We start from the raw sequence: 21,602 nt of genomic DNA, 5'->3' as shown, positions 1-21,602 counted from the left end.
TCCTGAATGGGTAGATTGAAATAACTCTTATATTTCGAAAGATTACTATAATTTATAATTTGTTCATTGTGGATTTACAAGTTAGGACATGATTTTTCAATGCCAAAATGACTTATTTTTCTCGGTTATTATAAATATGAATAGACAATAGCAATTAATTAAATACAGACTATACATATTCTAGATCTAGGCCTAAATATGCGGTTTTAACTAAACTAATAGCAATATGAATTTAATATAGAATATAGATTATATTTTATATATATCAAATACTCCTTATTTATATTTGTTAATATTATTAGTATATAATTTCTATAGCTAGTATTATTAGTATAGTTATTCATTTTAAATCTATCTAGATCTAGTTAGTTGTACTCAAAAGAAAAAAGAGACATTGTCCACGCTTGTGGGGGTAGATATATATATATATATAATTATACAATTTACAATTAGGCCTATTAAAAATGAGGTGGCAGTTATATAATGATGATCATAGGTCTAATCTAGGAGTGTCATATCATTATGATTCAATACTATATATTACTCTTCTGTTTTTTTTAAATCCAACTTAGAATAGATTTTTAATTTTTTTTTGATACAAAAAAAGATAGTGCATTGAGTAACCCATTCCAAAATATGAAGCAAGTGTTGTTGTCATTTATAAAGGTAAAGTTTTTTTTTTCTCTCCAATTAACCATGTATTAGATAAGAAAAATGATATGTTTAGATTACATAAAAAAAGATAAAAATTATGTATTCACTAAACCATACAGATCCAGTGATATATTACAGATGATAGCTACTAAAATGAATCAACAATTTCACTCAATTGACCATTTAATTGGTAAGCTCTGGTATAGATTTATGCAATGTCAAATAGTAATATGTATTTATTTTACTTTACAATTTTAGATTAAGATCAGTTTACAAATAATAATAATAATAACTTAAAGCTACTCATTCAATGCTTAAATGTTATCTTCTTCTGTTGAAGCTGGCATTGGATACCAATGAGAATCTATTACACTGCCCAGATCAAGTAGTATGATCTTTTCAGCATACATGGGGTAAAATAATGTATTAAGAATTTTTTATCAAACATATTTTTTTCTTTGCAGGTTATCATGAAACTCAAGTGTCAGAAGGTGGAGAAGTTGATTTACACAAACATAATAAAGGGTGTGAAAAAAATCCAGGCCATACACAGTTTATACCTGCAAATTTATTTGAAATGAAACATCTACCTGATGGCCATCAGGAAGAAGATTTGTATGAACTAATAAAAGTTATAGCTGACTTAACAGTTCATATTGAAGTGAAAATGACCAGCAAGCTCAGACCAGATTGTTGGCCAGGCACTTCTAATCCCTATCCTTGCATTGAGTTGAAAGGAAAAAAGACCATGCGATGTGGAAGTGGAAGAGTCACCAGTGCAATATTATGTAAAGACAAAGAAGGTGGAGTGGATAAACAGTTCACAAAATGTTGGTGTACAAAGTGCCAAAAATCTGGCAAACCCAATGATTTTTGGTGGGAGTTTTTTGTGGAGACTGCTGCACATGTGATATTTAATGAAGAGGAGGCCAGTCATACAATTCTCAATTTTTTTTATGATTACAACGGAAGTCCCAAAGTTGTCCTTGATAAAGTTAGTATATATGAACTTTCCACTACAAGAGATTGGTGCAGACTGAAATGTGTGACTTGTGATATTAATCTGGGAAGCAGACTTGAACAAATCTGGACACATTTTAGTGTTATATGGAAAATAGTGTACAGGAAATATCGTGAATCTCGAGATGTACACAAATTAGCTTTTGTTGTGTCACACCCTCATGGCTGCTCAAAGCAGATCAGTCTTGGCTGTTGGAGGGAAATGCATAAGGTGAAAGAAGACAAGCAAAGAGCTAGTTTTTATTTTCATAAATTTACATACAGTGTCAGCACATGTCCAGGAAGTAGTGGGGCACCTGTATACTGTGTAGGTTACAGTGGAGGAACATACTCACATGTTCATAGTGGGTCATCTGAAGCTGATCTGAATCTAAGTTGTGCTTGTCGATTTCTATGATTTTTATGTTATGTGCCTATTTAAAGATTAACTATCTGAAAACTTAGATAATTTACGTATAACTTTCACATTTGAATGTTAGTCTTTAGAAATTTTGTAACATTGAAAAATTAGGGTAAAGAGTAAGTTAAGGAAAATAAATGCTGTTAAACTTTAAAAAAAAATTGTATTTAAAAAAATAAGGTTTTAGAAAGTTTATGAAAAAAAAAAACACTTAAAAGGCAGGCTTGTTGAAATATTTAATGCAATTCAATTTTATTACATTTTCTGATGCCAAAAAAAAAAGAGATATTTAATATTGGATATCACCTATTCAAAGTTATGTGCTGTGATGTGAAAAATAATCATTATTGTTGTTAAAATTTTATTTTTTAGAGTAGCATTGTCTCCCCAAATTACAAGAGATACACAAATTCTTGAAGTGCCTAGATGCCTCTACTTAAACACACCAAAGAAACAAAGAGTTGAATACATTTTTCTTGAGTTTAATACTTTCAAACTCAATTTGATAAACAAATTATCCAGCGATGAACAGACAATTTAAACATAAATCACTTATACAAACAGAATAAAAACTTTACTGACTTAATATTAATATTGAATTAATAAAGCCTAGTGAAGATACTGACTATCAATAACTATCCATCACAAAATAATGACACTGACTAATGAATTAAAACAATGACCCTGACAGCTAGCTCTGCATCCCTTATATAGTATTGGTTTATGACATTTCTGAACCCTTTTACCTTAACATTTCACCTTAACCTTCTATCTAGTTCTAAATTCTAAATATTCCTAAATAAATTTCTTAACTTCAATAAAGATCTCCAGATTGTTCAGTTTTACAAATACAAAATGTGATTCAATAATTTGATCAGCCCTCTTCAGTCTTGCACACTGAGGCTTGACTAAACTCTCTTTTGCATAGCTTGCACACTGAGGCTTGGCAATTATAATCAATGTTTTGAATACATATTATGCATTCTCTGACATGAGCAGATATGAATTCAAACATATTACATTATTATACTAAACTAAAGATATTAAATTATTTTATATACACATATTTATAAAAAATACTTTGGAATTACATGAATTCCCTAGACTTTTAGCTCACCTGATATCTGAGGCGTAGCAAGAGAGGGGGAAATATGAAAATCCCCCAAGCCCCCATTTAAGGGGGGGGGGTGCAAATGAGAGTTTTTTACATTAAAATATTACGCAAAATGCAAGGGCCCCTAAATGATGGCAAATACCTAGTCACGCCCCTGCCTGATATTCTTTAAAATACTTTGTTACTTTCCTTTTGCATTAAGTTTTATGTGGCTGAAGTTTAATGTATTAAAAACAAATGTAATATTTTTTAATAATTATATTTATATTAGTAATATTTTTAAAGCATTGTTAATCCTCCTATTTTTAAATCATTTCATTTCACTGACAGAATATTTCAACAGTTTTCTTATAAAAATAATTTTTTTTTTTTATAAAATTGATCACCCATTGTGTCATCACAATAATATTCTTGCGATTAAGTCAAGAAGGTTGGTAGCCACGCATTGAATCAGAGTGATTCAACAAAATTAAAAAGAAAAAAAAAAGAAAGCACCAGGAGGTGCAATATGAACGGGGCAGGAAAAATACGTGCGAGAGGGGGTGGGGAGAATCACTAAATATGTATTTAAAAATTCTTAATACATCTAATAGCATATCTACTTATTTATTTTGTTCCCCTTTCAGCAATCTAAAATTTAAATTCATTTAGCGTCTACAACAGCAAAAGAACTCCATGAATCATTTGAAAATATAATATCCTAAGGAGTGGGGGCATTAGCTATAGATCGCTGCAACCATTACAACCAATTCAACATGATACCACTAACCTCCTCTATGATGAAACCCAAAAATATGAAAATTGAAACTGCGAATTCCTTTTTTTTTTTATTCTTGCCTAACAGAAAAAAAGTTTTATATCATATAATATATATATATATATATATATATATATCATTTATAAAAACTCACTTTATGTACACTCATTTTTTTTTTGTTACAATGACTTAAAATTCCATTATTTAAAAACATTTTGTAGAGAATGTCCCAGTGGTTTAGGCCCTAATCACCACTCCTGATTTTAAATATCTACTTTTCTTGTCATTCACGATTTGAAAAAATGTTTGTGATTAATTTGGGCCAATCTATCTGTGTATAGTTTTGTATGTAGACGTATATCCTACCTTAGCCATTGTCAAACTAGGCAGCCGCCTAGGGCCTTCAATTGGTGGGGGCCTCGCACAGGACTTTTGAGAAATTATACTTCAGAGAAAAAAATTGCGTAACATGGATCATATCTCAAACATAGCATAGCAGAATTTTATGTCTACTAGTTTAGCTCTAAATTAGGTCACTACTGTGATTCAAGGTTTATTTACGAATGCTTAGATCTACTTGTTAGACTACATATGTTAGAAGATCATTGGTTCTTCCTTGTGTTGAAATGTTCAAACTTTATTTCTAGTCTGGTGATCACTAATCGTCCACGAAGCACAGTCGAGTTATCGGCGCTTGGACTGAACTGAAAAATCGGTTTTTGATATCTGTACGAATATGTTACGTAAAGTGCACTATTCGAATTTAACTTAGGCTATTTGTTGGTTTAGATCATAGACTATGGTTTAGATAGAGACACAGGAGGGTTTTATATGCAATGCTTTTTTTTTTTTTTTTGTCTTAATTTTTATTTTATTTGGGGTCACCCAATTAACTTCACGTATGGTCCTAATAGGACTTCCAATTTTAGTGTTCTTTTTGTTAATTTCTGATATTGTAGGACTATATTAAATACTAAATATGAAGCATGCTAATACAAAACAAAATTATCAGTGTGTTTTAAAACAAAAAAGGTTGAAACATCGTTTTATTAATAATTAATTACTTGGCGATAATTACCAGATGGGCAAAAGTTAACTAAAATGTTAAAAACTTTTATTTTAACTAGAAAATATTAATTATAAAGCCAGAGTTTAATTACAACATTAAACCATAAATATGTTCAACAAATAATACTCTAACAAAAAAATCAAATCCACTGGAGCTCAGAGTAGGCACACTCGAAACAATTGAAAGCTATCCAAAAACAGCCATCCATATATACGCCAACGGATCAGCCTTCAAAGCCACCATCAATGCTGGTCTTGGTGCCTCCTGGTCTTCCCCAAAAATAAACACTTTGAAATAAGTGCACCCTGTGGCGATTACTGCTCAAACTTCCAAGCCGAAATTGATGCAATTACCATAGCTTTGCAGACAGTCGAAAAAGAATTATATGAAGGGATACAATCACCATCAGATATTGTTGTCTTTACAAACTCCCAATCCACTCTTCAAGCACTAAACAGCAGCACCTCAAAAAGCTCAAGGGAGTTCACAACACTAATAGTGATAATACATCAAATGGTGACAAAATTATACATCAACATCACATTACAGTGGATCCCTGGACACATTGGCGTCATGAGAAATGAAAGGGTAGATAGGCTATCAAAAACAGGATCATCTAAAGAACAACCAGATAGACATGTTAACTACCTCACCCTTAGGTCAATGTTAATCAACAATCACAAAGAGGAGTGGCTCAACCAATGGGGAACAGGAAACACAGGCAGAGCCATGTACAAAGAAATGACTATGCTAACAAACTGGACAGTATTAACTTCCTCCCCCGCAAAGAGCAATCTACAGTCTTCCAACTAAGGACAGGACACACACCTCTGTTAAATTACCATCTCAATAAAATAAATTTCACACAATTCCCCCTTATGAAACCGTAAACCATATCCTTTTTTGAATGCCCCATCCTAATCCACCTTAGGCAGACCCTACTACCACTACAGCCCAACATAACCAACACACTGTACGGCAGTGCTGAACAACTGAAGAAAACTGCACACTATTTTCCCTTGGCACCGTCTGCAAAAGAGCTGACAGCTCAGCAGCAAAAAGCTGGCTAGAAGAAGAAGAAAATTAGAACATTTTATTAAAGTTGAAATCGTAGTGTAATTATTTTTTTTGAGTTACAAACTAGAAAGTTCAAATAAAATGCGTAAAACTTTTCAACATGTGGTAGCGTTTGAAAAGTACATCCCTGCTTTCTGATCATGTAGGCCTACACGACATCAGCAGCGTTGATTAGCCTATTTTTAAAAATGCAATTAAGAAATATTTAGTCACAGTCAGCATTTGAAGAGGGATTGGTAAAGTAAGATGGAGCCAATATCTACACTTGAAAGAAGCATCATTAAAACATTTTTTGCCAAAAGCTTCTATGCACTATTATGAATGGTGTTGTTCAGAATTTTTTAAAGTCACGTGGTGGTGTTCAATTTCTGTTCGTTTATAGTGGGAATTTGATAAGCGTGTTTAGTCAATATAGTGATTTTAATTTGCGTAAAGTATAATTTATTAACTGCAGGAACATCAAGTACACGTAGGCCTACCTTTTTCTAGCTTATACCTTAGATGAAGCCGAAGCATATAGTATGCTATAATAGATAATAGTCTTTATTAGATTTAAATCATAAGTTAGGCCTATGTAGAGCATTAGGATAACCAACTAGAGAAAAACAAAATAAATCCACATCCCTATCCAAAAAGTAAAAAGGCTGTCTGTCCAACTGTAGCAGCCTGATCAGATGACGTACACATGCAGGCTTAACTAGTGTGTACGGTACTGTAGTGTGTAGTCGATTATGACAAGACAAACTGCGTTTCTTTTCTTGCGCGTTATGCAATAGTGTTTGTTGTGTGTTGAGTGGTCAGACAAGAAAATAATACATTGGTCAAGTTAGTCAAGAATGTAGCATATACGTAGATCTACCTTTACACTAAATTACACACCCTCCCTGCCCATATATGCTGTGTGTCCGACTGATTTCAACAACCAGCGGTCAGATAGGCGTACGCATGTAGACCTATAGTGTAGGCTACTGTAGTGGGTAGTCAAAAAGTCTCACAGACAAGGAGGATATACTTGTTCGCTGGGTTGAACACTTCAGTACCGTCCCTAACTGTCCATAAAGCATTAAATTAGCGCCGAAGCCATTGCACGCCTGGAACAAGTCCCAATAAACCATCACTCGCTGACCCTCCCCGGATAAATGAAATAATGACAGGAATATCAACTGGTAAGGCACCGGGAGTAGACTCCATCCCTGCTGAAATATACTCACTTGGCAGTTCAGAGCTGACAGCTAAACTAACAGAAATCTACCAGATAATGTGGGAACTAACACAAGAGTTCAAAGACGCCTCCATCATTCACTTCTACAAGATAAAGGAAAATAGGCAGTTATGCGATAACCATCGTGGCATATCCCTCCTATGCATTGCTGGCAAGATTTTGGATAGGGTTCTATCATAGACAAATAAATATAGACTGGCCGAAGGAAGTAACTTCATGTAACTTGAAAACATGTATATCTATTGTATTCGGATTTCCGAATTATGAAAAATTGCATGATCTTCATTCTTAGAGATTAAACAAAACTACACTGCCTCCTTATTTACAATATAGATATATATAGGAGTGTGGATGAAATAGATATGAATACTTAACTTTTATACTGCTCATAAATGCTGTATAATAAAGTACACAAAATTGCAAGTCACAAATTTTCGTTTCATAAAACTCTTTAATCGGCCAGTCTATATTTATTTATGTCTATGGGTTCTATTAAACAGACTACAACACCACCTAGAAACTGGCCTACTTCCGGAGAGTCATTGCGGTTTCAGGCAGGTTTGAGGCACAGTTGACATGATCTTTGCACTCCGCCAACTCCATGAGAAATGTAGAGAGCAAAATTCAAATTTCTATACTGCATTCATAGATTTGACTAAAGCTTTTGATAATGTCAGTCGTGAAGGTCTTTGGCAAATCATGTCCAAATTCGGCTGCCTGGATCAATTCATAACAATGGTGCGCAAATTCCACGATGACATGCAAGCAAGATTCCAAGACAACGGAGACTACTCCAAGCCTTTTCCTGTCTCAAATGGCGTAAAGCAGGGCTGTGTGCTGACTCCAACGCTTTTCAGCATAATGTTCACCGCCATGCTGAAAGATGCCTTTCGCACAGAAAGCATTGAAGTTGGCATACGATATCGCACCGATGCAAGTTTATTCAATGCTCAGAGACTCAAGGCAAGGACCAAGGTAAACTATGACTGCATCAGAGACCTGCTATTCGCAGATGACTTTACCCTAAATGCCGCAAACGAAGAAGACCTTCAAAAGAGCCTGTCCCTCTTCGCTAATGCCTGCAAACATTTTGGCCTCACCCTAACAAGGCAGAGACAGAAGTGATGCACCAACCTCCTTCAATTAATCTGTCACAGAACTAGACATTCTCATAGATGGCCAGAAATTAGCAAACGTCAAAAAGTTTGTCTATCTGGGAAGCACCATATCAGCGCCATATCAACAAACGCCAACCTAGATGATGAGGTTGCTCGTGCCAGTGCTGCTTTTGGCAGACTTCAAGGACAAGTGTGACAACGGAGAGGACTCATCATATCCACAAAACTGAAAGTATATAGTGCTGTAGTTCTCCCGTCACTCCTATATGCATCAGAGTCCTGGACCCTATATTCCCGCCACACCAAAAAGCTAATTTCCTTCCACCTACGCTGTCTTAAGAAGTATGGTGCGTTGGTCCGACCACATACCGGACACAGAAATCTTAAAGCTGTCCAACATGTACATTATCAATTCGATGGTAAAAAGGTCCCAACTTTGATGGGCGGAACATGTAGTCCACATGCCAGACAATCGCCTTCCCAAACGACTTCTGTACGGGGAGTTGTGTGTAGGAAAGCGCTCCCAGGGAGGCCAATGCAAGCGCTACACTAGATGCATGACGCGTAGGACGTAATCTGAATCATCTTTTTTGAAGTAACGTCTGTATTAGGACTTAGATCTATATAAGATAGATTTGTGATGCCCAAAATACGGCCCGAGGACCAGATCCGGCCCGCGACGTGGTTCCATCCGGCCCGCCGAAATTTTGGCACGAAGTGTAGACCCCTAAAAAAAAGAAAAAGGTTGACTTATGTATCTTTACCTACGTTAGGGCCCTCAATTTTTATTTAATTGATTGGTACCATGACCTTTAAAATATATATTAGTGTGTTTATGAAATGAGAATCTACCAGTAAAAGAAAACTGATCTTAACTTTTTTTGTGGAGCATGACCATAAGCCAACATATTTGATTTGCAAGGAAAGTGTGGCTATTTTTTAAGAAAAGAACAACATATAAACGTCATTATGAAACAAACATGACGGCATTCTTGGTTTGAGCCGCGAATAAATGATTGTTAAACTGCGCCTACAGATTGTAGGATCGATAGGAATATTTACCAAAAAGCGACAAGACAATGAGTCGGTAGTACAGCTAGCTACAATATTGCTCTATTTTAAGTACAGACATAGACGTTTACAGACGCGTGAAAAAAATCGCTTCAGATATCCAATTCTTTAATGTAAGTAGGCCCTACTAGATCCGCGGGTTTATAATCAATTAGTTACAAATTCAGGTAAATTTCAGTTTTTTTTTTGTTTTTTTTTTATCTTTTCGTTCATGTGGCCCGCAACACGAGTGTCAGAAATTATAATGGCCCCAGGTCGAATTAGGTCGGGCATCACTGAGATAGATGAATGTTATAGTAAGGCAGGCTTAATTTAATGAGCTCGCTGTATTTTGGCTAAAAACAGGTTGGGGGTGTGTGATTTGAGTGTGTTTGTGGGTAACACCATAATTTAAAGCTAGCTAATCACCCAGGATGATGCTGATTCTAGTGGCAAAACACTATATATCTATAGAGCCTAGTCTATTACCTACATAAAACAACAAAAAGTAAAACCGAAAGACTACGTGTATTTATAGATGTAAATTTAAATCTAATAATAGATCTAGATCAAGTTCCGGGACACGTTTTCTTAGAACTTTCAAACAGAAAGAAATTTTATCTTATCTTATTCTAGATCCAGATTACACACGTTACTTCTAAAAGTAAAAGTGTATATGTTTGAGTAATGCATGTTAATCTATGACTTCAACTCTAAGACTCTGGTTTTCCTGGCTGTTTCAGGCAACCCATTCAATTTTCGGTAATTCTAGATTCCAGTGGTTTGTAAAGTTTGTAATTCACACACAATCTGCACAATGATATTAGATCTATATGATTGAACGGTCACTGAACGGTGAAATGTGACAAATATTCCATTTCTATTTTAATTTTTTTAGACCTAGATCTAGATTTATATTTTTTGTTATGTAAATGTAACTATAGTATAACTATAGTAATGGTCTATATTACTATAAATGTGTGTATTTGTAAAAACATATTATAAGTAGTGTAACTGTCAGGCCAGAATCAAAGAATGACACCAAATAAATTAGTCCTATCCTTACAATACTAGATCTATTATATATTCATGATTTGTTTATTGTTTGCCATAATTTATTTTAAAAAGGTAACATCACAAAGATGATTGCTGCAGAACACTTGACAGATCACAGAGAAACTGTAAGTATAAAATAATCTACATCTAAGTGGACATTACTTCCTCAGAATTGTCTTTGTGCTGGACAATATCCAATTAAGAATATAATATTTGTATTGGTCATTGATAAGACAATTAGACATGTTTAACTTATTCAGGGGTAATAATGTCATCTGTATTCATACGAATCTGAAAAGACTAGAAAAAAAAAAGCTTTTGGCTTAAATTATATTGTAGGATATTATGATTAAAGTATTTTGGATCCCCAAATTGCTCTAACTTTAAAAAAAAAAAAAAAAATAGATCTGTATATGCATGTGCATGTAGGTGTGCGATAGCAATATTTAGGTATTTCAGCAGTGGCCATCAAACTGAGAGTTCCCAGGTTCAAATCCTGGTGAAGATGGAGATTTTTTATTTTGTGATCTTTAGGGCACTCTGTGTCCAGCCAGCTCAAAGGGGAACCTGACATTATAGTTGGGGAAAAATAAAGGCTTTTACTTTTTAGACCATAAATATTTTTATATATTTTGAAAAATTAAACTGTAAATCTAGATCTAGAAAATGTTTTTTTAGGAAAACTTTGGCAGGATCATCCAAAATGAAACAAGAGACAGCCTACACACTGCTATAGGTTTGTTAATTTACATTTTTAACAATATCTCTTTTTGATTCTATACACCCGATATATACTGATAACTAGTGGATGGGCAAAAACTATACGGAGACACTGTGGCTGAGCAGTAAAATGCTTGGCTTCTGAACTGGAGGTCCTGGTTTCGAATCCTGGTGAAGACTGGATCTTTGGGCACATCTGAGTCCACCCAGGTACCTGACATTAGTTGGTAAAAAAGTAAAGGCGGTTGGCCTAATGACACAGAAACTGATGGCCTTTACATTGATAATTCTCAAGGTCTGAAAGGGGAACTTACTTTTTTTATCTTTATAAAACTATATATTTTTAATTTTCCATAGTTCCATCATTTTTTATATATTAATTTACAAAGGGTGTTAACTACTTAAAATAAGTACAAATCCCCCACCATCATGCTCTTGAACCCTGGTCCATGATTTCCTTATTAGGTTCAATGATTGATCCTGCTTCCTAGAAGCATTAATAGTCCAGCTCTGATTTTGGCTTTATCTGTAGGCTATTAGTGAAGAACAAATGGCAGAAATTGGTTTCAAAAAGAAAAACTTAAAAGCTATTACAATGACATTTGATACCATAATAAGGCTCTACTGTTAAAGAAAGGATCAGATTGTGAACAATAAAATTAAATCAAACGTGGCATATTGATTTTTTTTTTTTTGCAACACAATATAGGTTGTAGCTATATTAGAAGACAATGTCTAAGTATTAAAACCTTATAAGTTCACAGTAACCTCTTTCAAGTTCACTTTAAATGTCATCTAATCTTTATTTATCATTTTAAACTTTTTCTTGCTCCAATATTTAATTATTTTTTAGCTTTTCTATTTTTAATTTTCAATGATTACATTATTTAAAAGAGACCCCCCCCCCCCCCGGTAACTTAAATACAAACTTCTATTTTTTTATTTTTTTTTCAAAACTGATAACCAATCTGTTAGTAATGAAGCCCAATACCTAAGTACTTTAACAGACTTTGCTTTAGTAATTTATGATGATATGTGTCAATGATGTGATATATTTATGTTATAATTTATTTTTTAAAAATATTTATCAAGGTAATCATGAAACTCAGGAGTCAATCGGCGGAGAAGCTGATCTAGACAAACATCGAGGTGAATGTTCAAAGAATCCAGGTCATACAAAGTTCATACCTGTTGATACATTCACAATACAAAATTTACCTGAAGGTCATCGTAACTATCTTTTATACAAGTATATTAAAGCTATAGCGGAGTTGACAGTCAGGGTTTCTGTTCTAATGGTAAGTCCAAACAGACCTGAAGTTTGGCCAAAGACAAATGACCCATACCCATTCTATAACAACAAAACAAGACAGTTAAGGACAGGAAGTGGAATGGTGGGATATGTCAACAAGTTTACATCAAATGGACTTAAAAAAGAAAATAAACAGAAAACAAAATACTCAAAATGTTGGTGTAGAAAATGTGAGCACTCAGAATCACCCAGCAGTGTGTGGTGGGAGTTTGATACTATCACAGCTGCTCACATGGTTTTTGATGAGATTGAAGCAAACCACACATCTTTGAGATTATTTTATGACACAGCTGACAGTTCCCTTTTTCTTATTGACAAGGTCATTGTTGTTGATGTCAATGTGGAGTATGACAGATGTAAATTGAAATGTGTGACATGTGATCAACGTTTAGGAGAGGATCTGGAGAAAAACTGGAAACATTATGCTAATGATGTGTGGAGGAACGTCAAGAGCAATTACTATAAATCTAGAGATGTGGACAAACTGACCATTATTGTATCCCATCCTCATGGATGTTCCAAACAGGTAAGTATTGGACACTGGAAGGACAAAGTCAAAGTAGACGAATATCGAAATAAATTTACTTATACCACATGTACTTGTCCAGGAACTAGTGGAGCCATTGTCCAGTGTGTAGGTTATAGTGGGGTGTGGTATGAACTTGTTCACAGTGGTTTCAAATCAGAATATAATTACAGTGGGGCTGGTTATGTGTTGTGAGCTTTGTCTCTTGTTGGAAAAAGTTGTTAATTTTGTCCTTTTTTTTTATATACTACTTTGGAATTTCATGTAATTTTAACTTGCAGATTTTTTTTTTTTTTTTTATGCTATAGTGATATAAATAAATAAATGTATATAGATCTCTAATATTTTATTTTTTCAACATGGTTGAGTTATTTGACTGTCTGATGGCCAGACACTGCAATGTGGGAAGATAATTAAATTGCTATTAAAATATTTTGGATTGGTTGTTCTTTTAGCATGATATTAATAATTGACAATTTAATTTATTGACTCTTAGTAAATACTCATCCAGTACTAAAAATTTTACTGTTACTCAATTTGTTCCTTAGTCATTTAAATGTCTCTCTCAGATCCTGGCTTTGTGTAACGTGCATTTAACAACTTAACATTAGACATGTAGGCCTACTCTAGGGATTGGGTCTGGGCCCAGACACTTGTAGACATACATCCTCTTATGTAAACACGATCACATCAAAACTTTATAGTGAATCTCTTATGCTGAATTGAATTACAATTTCTTTTCTTCTGAGAGCTGTTATTAGTTTTGTTTTTGTTATAAATAGAAGTAATGATTAATTATATTCCTAGTTATCTTATCAAAAGCATGTCTTCACTAGTTAGTTATTATTAAGAACACATCAACATGATAGTTAAAGGTGATGTCTTACATAAATTGTGTTTTTTTTTTAAAAATAGTACTCAGAATTCAGAATAGTCAATAGACTGGAATCATTTTTTTTTAAAAATCTTTTCTTTTATTGTTCAGGTTAGTTTAAATTCTTTTGAATTTAACAGGACTTTACATACTAGTTGTATGAGGCGCGGTGGCTGAGCGGTAAAGCGCTTGGCTTCCGAACCGGGGTTCGAATCCTGGTGAAGACTGGGATTTTTAATTTCGGGATCTTCGGGCGCCTCTGAGTCCACCCAGCTCTAATGGGTACCTGACATTAGTTAGGGAAAAGTAAAGGCGGTTGGTCGTTGTGCTGGCCACATGACACCCTTGTTAACCGTAGGCCACAGAAACAGATGACCTTTACATCATCTGCCCTATAGACCACAAGGTCTGAAAGGGGAACTTTACTTTTTTTTTTTACATACTAGTTGTACATTATTTCACTCTAAAATTGAATATCATAGTTAACTTTGAAGTGAAGTGGACTTATTGTTTTCGTATACTAAATGTCAACCCCCCCCCCCCCCCCCAAAAAAAAAACAAAAAAAACAACACATTAACAATAGTTCAATATTTATTGTGTACACGACACTAAGCAACAATTTTTAATTGTGCAAAATGTTTAAATAAGGAGATGAAACATTGAAATATATTTACCTTGAAACTTGGAAATATATTTGCCTAATTTTCCATAATGAACAAACATGTCTTGTAAATGTTAATTTCAAGGATCAAGTGTCATTATGGAGGTTGTATGTCAACTGATGACATTCCTCTGACCAAGTGCAGAAATAGATATAGGGTAAAAAAAAAAGACAGCCTAATACTAATGTCATAGAAAATATATCTGGTAAAGTAAACAAGAAGCAAAAATGTATACCCTACTTTATCATGAATACAGGTTAGTTCAGAAATGTAAGATAACCAAATTACATTTTCTATCATTCTAATAGTGATATAATACAAGAGTTGAAAAGAAAGATGCATAACGAAAATTGAAAATCAATAAACAAGATAAAGGGAGATGATGTGGCACAAACTTGAGTGCACTCCCCTTGGTACAGAACTACACATCACATACAAACTCATGTCAAAATGGCATTCACACTATTAACTATTTTTAGACTATTATTATAAATAACAAGTTGGTAGGTGAAAAATTAGTCCACTAGAGTAATATTTGTGAAGATGCAGGCAATGTAAATCTATAGCAACTAACATCAACTGCATTTTATAAACAGTGAAAATAAAATAGTTGATACTTAGTAGCATGTGTTACATTTTTTTTCACATAGATTTATTAACAAAATGCTTTCAGCAGACTTAAAGAAGCTGCTTCCAGCATAATGATAAAAAGTATTAAACGAGAGTGACACACACACACAGGTAGTAAATGAAGCTCTCTTTCAAGACCAAACCTTCTGATCCCTCTTACAAATTACGGATGTTCCTTCAGAAATGAAAATAATTATGACCTAATTGAAACCTGCAGAAAAGCAGTGGCAGGGTTTGAACTCGTATGCCAAACAGCCAGAATAGAAGATGATTTTATGTTCACAAATGAAAAACATGTTTCTTCTACAAGGACTTTTTGATCGGAAGCTGAGTGCTTATTAACTCAACCAGTCACTAAACAGGAGATCTTCTCATTGAAACAACAATTTTTCAAAAAGAAAAATTAGAAAGTACCGGTACTTATTTACATATAAAAGCATTTTTCAAAACAAATAAAAATGTTTACAAAACAATTTGAAAACTTAAAGAATTCCATTGCAACAAGCATTTTTAAAAAATTTAATTAACCATAAACTTCTTCAAGCAAAAAATAAAAGGATTCAATTTAACTAAAATGTGCAGTAGTCTTAATGTGAGAAATATATTTTCTTTTCTTGCATTTGTTGACAATAAAAAAAAAAAAGGGTTGAAGTCCACTATGAAGTTCTCAATATAAAAAAAAATAGATTGCACTTTAATAACAAACAAAACATTTTTCAATATTGAAGAAATAGCAGAATACATTTTTTTTAAATTTTAAGCTTACCTTACTTTACACTACTGACATTTAAAAACAACAAAAAAGTATTTTGTTGGTAAACCATTGCACTAGTCCAGGGGTGGGCAACCTTTTTGTATCGAGGGCCGCATTAAAAAAGGTTTGGGAATGGCGGGCCGCTTGCTAACTGTGTAGAATGTCTTTTAACTCATATTTACACTGATTTATATTCACGTTTCTTTCTTTTTTTTTTTCATACTCCACGTTCAACAATTACAACAAGAGTTAGCAATTTTTGAAAACAATTTTACAATTTTTCTCAAAAATTGATGTCTTTTTATTTCACAATATCCCCACAAGTATACAGGTGTACTTTATGTGCAGTATTTTACTTTTTACACTCGTGCATAATGTTCCGGAACTGTGAAACTAGATTACTAGTTGTTATCCCTATGACTACTGTCAAATTAGTCAGTCCACATTGACCAGTAATTATACTGTTTTAGTTTCCCCAAAAAATAAAATGCTTGTTCACTGAATCAGACAATATATGTTCCGGAAATATTGGGAAGAGCGAAACTTGCCCTTGTGGAGCATCACCAGAAAATGCTGACCATGTTCTTCAATGGTGCATACTAAATCAAGAGACCCAAACAAGACTCTCCAAAGACTATTAGGAGAACTGCCTGATCTGGAAACCACTGTGCGGTTCATCTCAGATATAGGATTACTGATCTGAAACCTGCAACATGTAAAATGAGAACGAAGAAGAAGAACAGATGAATGTGTACCCAAATAGTGTGAACAGCAGTACATTTTTTTAAAGTGTGGAAATGCAGCTTCTGACACCCATAAGACTACTGTGGTAGTACTGACTGGAATTTCTCTTTGCTTGGAGTTATGTCCTCGGAAGCTGAATCCAGCTTCTGCAATAAATGGTGAGCTGATGGTATTGAAAACTGGTTCTTGTCATCTTAAAATTTGCTTTTATAAATGGCACAAATAAGGAATCTTAATAAGTGTTGTACTTTTAATCATTTAAGTAGAAATAGTTTCACATTTCATCAAATGAAAATGACAAAAACTATTTTCTTTTGCTTGCCTATAGAATTGGGAAAGCCTTGTTTGAAAAGATTTTAACTTGCATTTACATTGCATATGTAAACAACCAATTGCAAAAGCAATTATGAAAAAAAAAACATGAAATCTGTCTTCCACTCATTAGAAATATTGGTAACAGTCACAGTCAATGTCCTTCAAATAACATAACATTTTCTTCCATGAGATTTTATATTCTTCTCATTTGCCTTGCCCACGCTAGGCTAGCGGATAAATCGGAACTACCCTAGGTTAACACCCCTAATTCTAATAGGTTTGATAATTGTAAATTGGGGCCATGCAGAAATTTCATGCAGCTTTTTGCAAACTTTCCTGTTAAGAGTTTATGGTTGGGATATTTTTTTATTAAAAAAAAAATTATTTTTTTCAGTCAAAGATTGAGCTCCATCTGTTGTTACACTTGCCATCTTGTTCCAAGCCTACCCAACACTCAGAGATTGTGTCTTGAATTGAGTGTATAGCCTATAAGCATAATCTTCATTTACTTAAAACTTTTTATTATGAGACAGTTTTAATAATTTATATAGATATTATTTTTATATTTGCATTTTTATATGTATATACTGTGGGCACACCTAATTTCTGTAGGTGTCAGCGGGCCGCATGTGGCCTGCGGACCGTCATTTGCCCACCCCTGCACTAGTCTATGTTGATGTGAAAGATTTGTCTTGAAACATATAAAACGTTTTTATTCTTTATTTTAACTGTTTAGTTTATACCAGTCATGTGTAATAAATAACTTAAAAAAAAATAAATCACATACACAAAATTTAACTTTCAAAATAGTTTCAATCAGTTAAAGCTAATTGTTGCCAAGTCCAGGTTTATCTGCTTGTTCCATCACAGCCTGGAGATTTACATCAAACAGCTCAGCTCTGGAATGAAACAGTAACACACAATGTTACAGTGGCGCAACATTTTCTCAAGATGAAAAACATATAATATAATAGTAAAATATAGAAAAAGTAAGACATTTTCATATTAAAAAAATTATCTTCCAAAAATATTTTAGAGCATTTAAAGGCAAAGCTAAAAATGACATGAGATTTTTGTTTCCTGTGAGGGGCACTAAGCAAGCAAAAGGGTAGCAAGTAGTTAAATTCTATTTTCTGCAAATTAAGTATTTTAATTCCCTCTATTTGACATTACTGGTATATTACAAAATTCCTTATTCTGAGTTGACAATTAGCAATTAGATAAAATATAACAAAATTTACTTACCTGATTGGCATGTCTAATGAATAAAAAGGATTCTTGAGGGCATAGTCTGAATACACTTCATACAGTTTTTTCAATAATGCATCCACGTGAGATTGTTTGGGATCTGTTATGATCACAAACTTCACACCTGTAATAAATAATAAAATGTGGAATTTCTAAAACAATATTTGACTCATGAAATCTTCCACTAACAAAAAGAGATTTTTATCTACTACATAATACAAGTTACTTGACTGGATTTATATAAGTTCAGCTAAATAACAAATAAGGTTGCATGATAACTGAGTGGTAAAGCACTTGGCTTCTGAACCAAGAGGTTCCGGGTTTGAATCTCGTTGGAGACTGGGATTTTGAATTTGAGTCCATTCAACTGTGATCAGTACTTTACTAAGGAAACGTAAAGGCGGTTGGTCATTGTGCTGGCCAGATGACACCCTCATTAACCATTGACAATAGAAACAGATGACCTTTAGAATACAAGGTCTGAAAGGGGTACTTTATTTTCTTTGTCGAACAAACAATTGCCTTGACTTTTATCTAACAGGTTGGTGGAAGTAAAAAAGTTCTAAAATGTCTATTTTATTGCAGGCTGTTTGGAGAACAGAAGATTAAAACAACATATTCATCATCTTCAGCAGTGTACTTCAACAATGATACAAAAGTCTACGTTTGTCTAAATAAGTTAAAGTACTTTAGACTATGAGATAACAGACCTGTCATAGTCTGATGGCAATGTAGTTTGAATGTATCTGTTTCAAGAGACTGTATACCCGAGGAATGTGGTTCTGGGGAAAGCTGAGATCCTATAGCAAACAGACTAGATGAAATAAAAACAATATCTGTAAAGTCTTGTTGAAATACAGAACAATATATTGTTAAAGTATACATGGCAGAGAAGTTTAAATAACTAATTATATTTCATCAGCATAATTTATGAAAAAAATAACAGAATTAATACTATTAAACAAATATATTTAAAAAAAAAATAGAGTAGGGACTTTTTTCTGTGGATCAGATTTAAATTTTCAAATGTGTGCACTACTTACGAGTGAAGCATACTGGCTAACATGATTCTTTCATTTGTAGTTAAGTGAGGTCGACCAAATTTAATATTAATGGGATAGTTACTCTCTGTGGCTAAAACTTCTAGAATGTCTCTTTTATCTGCCAGGACTCTTCCTTCTGCAGGTATTCCATTGATTCCCAGTACAGCATGGCCAACTTTGAAAAAACAAAACACAAAGTATAGTATAGTATATCTTCTTTTCGAAGTAACGTCTCTAATATATAAGATAAGATACAGTATGTGAACAAAACGTGTCATTGCTTCTCCTGTCTCCAGAGACACTGGATACATTTTAAGGGAAAATTCTTGGGTTTTTAATAGATTCATAGACCACAAATGCATCAAAATATTTTAAGCCTATTTTAACTACCATAATGAAAATTCTTTACAGTATTTTATTGATGATGATGACTTGATTGTGTGACAAAAAAACATAACCTATGGGCAGCATACTATGAAGGAGATTTTAGCAGCATTTGGTATGACGATGATGGGGAAACTTTTTCAGCAGCATGCCGAACATTAAATGAAAAAAATTTATGAGACCAAAATACAAGAAGTAAGACATTTTAATATAAAAGAACTTAACAAATCATAACTGATGTAATGAACCTAACAGATTAAACAGTGTTATGTTAATACTAAATTCTAAATCTAGATCTTATCTTATAAAATATAGACATTACTTCAAAAAAGATGCCCTAAGTGCATGCATCTAGAAGGAGCATTTGTATAAATTTGTCCTAGGCAGTCCTAGCATATGGAACTAGGAAGGTGCCTTTATCTTTGTGTAGATCTTATTATAATCTAATAGTGCCTGTCACAAATTACTTCAAATTGGGATGTACTGGTGACACTGCCACTGGTGACCTGGTGTAGATCTAGACTAGAAATACAATAGATCTACTACTAGAGATCCTCTAATCAACTAATCAGACTAATCTATACTCTATAAATTAGTAAATTTTAAATATAGTGTTACGAATCTCACTATCCAGGCTCTCTGCAAACTGCACCATACACCACCAACTTAAAGAACTTGACAACTCAGGGCTCCAAAATAATGTAACACTTTAATGGTTGAATAAATAACAGCCAATACTGTACAATTGGCAACACGTACACTGTACAAATATCTCTCCAATAACACTGTACCGCCGTATCAACTCTTGCACTGGCCTCTCCGTCTTGTTCCGGGTTTGCACTGGGTTCAACAGTTCAGGACTGACTTCACACACTAGGCTCGTTGTGTCGGACTCGATCGCAGACCAAGATCAAGAGGCCAGTCGTCTCAACTGTACTTGACAGTACTCCGCACTGAACCGTTGTAATGCTCCGTACAGAACCACACCGTTGAACTGTGCTGTAGTCAACCGGACTGTAGTGAACCGGGCTCTGAACCGTCTTGACTGTGACACCTCCGCTCTTTATATAGGGTCCCTCCTGGCCTTCTAGAACCGGACGGAACATCATTCGACGTTTCTAGCTTCGTCACATGACTACATCTCTCGTGACGCTCCTGAGCTCTGTTCACGATGGCAATCCTTCCCCAAACCGTCATGACTACACACACACCACTACCCCCATCTGTGCCACCACCAGGTTTATAACACTGCCCCCCCCCCAGTCTACTTTGTGGGCGTGGGTTCAGAATCCACTTCTGACAATATTAAAATCTAGAGTTGACCTGGTCCTTACCATTATACTTAGTTTTGGATTTAGTTTTAGATTAGATCTCTAGACTAACAATACTAGATTTAATTTTAATATTATTAAAATCTAGATCTACTTTAGACTTTTAGATCTAGATTACAGTTAGCATATAAATATGTCATCATCATAATTTTCTTTCTTACACAGCACTTTCACTTACCGTAAATAAATACGCTGTCTGACTCTTAGTCTTACTTAGTGTGTGTAGTCTTAGTAGAAAAATCTAGAATCTAGAGTAGTTAGTTAATAGTTTCTTACCTTTTATGCCGTCTCTTTCGCCGAAAGCTACAACCACCTTTTCATCAAAAACTTTTAAAACCAATTCGAGGGGATAACTAAATGTTTTTTCAACAGATGGTCTGCCTACAGTTGGAGAATCATAATGGTAAATTAAGCTACCTGCTTTATTAATAATATAAATACTAAATATTGTCATTTTGACAAAATAATGTTTAATGTTTACAATTTCTTTTCTCTTGAAATGTAATTGCCTCCCATGTCTA

The 21,602-nt window shown here is 33.9% G+C and overlaps 3 protein-coding genes across 8 annotated transcripts; 2 read left to right on the top strand and 1 right to left on the bottom strand.

Annotated features, from left to right (window-relative positions):
- Nucleotides 1–14: 14 nt before the first annotated feature.
- On the top strand, nt 15–4,018 carry LOC106062490 (uncharacterized). 6 transcript variants are annotated; one of them, XM_056042846.1, is made up of 4 exons: nt 55–124; nt 573–666; nt 793–844; nt 1,119–4,018. In XM_056042846.1, exons 2-4 carry the CDS (start codon nt 637–639, stop codon nt 2,069–2,071), a joined length of 1,035 nt encoding a protein of 344 aa, XP_055898821.1. In that variant the 5' UTR covers nt 55–124; nt 573–636; the 3' UTR covers nt 2,072–4,018. The 6 variants fall into 6 exon arrangements, 5 of the variants coding, with proteins under 5 accessions (XP_055898821.1, XP_055898823.1, XP_055898822.1 ...); XM_056042848.1 differs by having other exon boundaries at nt 56–124; nt 774–844; XM_056042847.1 differs by having other exon boundaries at nt 59–124; nt 608–666.
- Nucleotides 4,019–10,060: 6,042 nt separating this feature from the next.
- LOC106076881 (uncharacterized) lies at nt 10,061–13,527 on the top strand. The gene is made up of 4 exons (XM_056042843.1): nt 10,061–10,243; nt 10,610–10,662; nt 11,216–11,273; nt 12,350–13,527. The coding sequence occupies exons 1-4, from the start codon at nt 10,183–10,185 to the stop codon at nt 13,288–13,290; spliced, it is 1,113 nt and encodes a 370-aa protein (XP_055898818.1). The 5' UTR covers nt 10,061–10,182; the 3' UTR covers nt 13,291–13,527.
- A 1,021-nt stretch (nt 13,528–14,548) lies between these two features.
- LOC106069639 (trafficking protein particle complex subunit 4) lies at nt 14,549–21,602 on the bottom strand. The gene is made up of 5 exons (XM_056042851.1): nt 21,358–21,602; nt 19,367–19,541; nt 19,034–19,137; nt 18,321–18,447; nt 14,549–17,974 (listed from the first exon to the last, which is right to left on the bottom strand). The coding sequence occupies exons 1-5, from the start codon at nt 21,533–21,535 to the stop codon at nt 17,902–17,904; spliced, it is 657 nt and encodes a 218-aa protein (XP_055898826.1). The 5' UTR covers nt 21,536–21,602; the 3' UTR covers nt 14,549–17,901.

The sequence above is a fragment of the Biomphalaria glabrata genome, chromosome 9, assembly GCF_947242115.1.
Source record: "Biomphalaria glabrata chromosome 9, xgBioGlab47.1, whole genome shotgun sequence".
Lineage (NCBI taxonomy): Eukaryota > Metazoa > Mollusca > Gastropoda > Planorbidae > Biomphalaria > Biomphalaria glabrata.
The sequence above is the reverse complement of the archived record's forward strand: the minus strand, read 5'-3'. Positions and strand labels throughout refer to the sequence as shown.

Bases quoted from the DNA above. Each gene is read 5' to 3' on its own strand.
- LOC106062490 (XM_056042846.1), top strand. From the start codon at position 637: ATGAAGCAAGTGTTGTTGTCATTTATAAAG. The intron at 667-792 runs GTAAAGTTTTTT...GATATATTACAG, and splicing joins TGTTGTTGTCATTTATAAAG to ATGATAGCTACTAAAATGAA. The intron at 845-1,118 runs GTAAGCTCTGGT...TTTTCTTTGCAG, and splicing joins CTCAATTGACCATTTAATTG to GTTATCATGAAACTCAAGTG.
- LOC106076881 (XM_056042843.1), top strand. From the start codon at position 10,183: ATGACTTCAACTCTAAGACTCTGGTTTTCCTGGCTGTTTCAGGCAACC. The intron at 10,244-10,609 runs GTAATTCTAGAT...TATTTTAAAAAG, and splicing joins GGCAACCCATTCAATTTTCG to GTAACATCACAAAGATGATT. The intron at 10,663-11,215 runs GTAAGTATAAAA...ATGTTTTTTTAG, and splicing joins TGACAGATCACAGAGAAACT to GAAAACTTTGGCAGGATCAT.
- LOC106069639 (XM_056042851.1), bottom strand. From the start codon at position 21,535: ATGACAATATTTAGTATTTATATTATTAATAAAGCAGGTAGCTTAATT. The intron at 19,542-21,357 runs GTAAGAAACTAT...GTTTTTTCAAAG, and splicing joins CGAAAGAGACGGCATAAAAG to TTGGCCATGCTGTACTGGGA. The intron at 17,975-18,320 runs GTAAGTAAATTT...GTTTCATTCCAG, and splicing joins TCATTAGACATGCCAATCAG to AGCTGAGCTGTTTGATGTAA.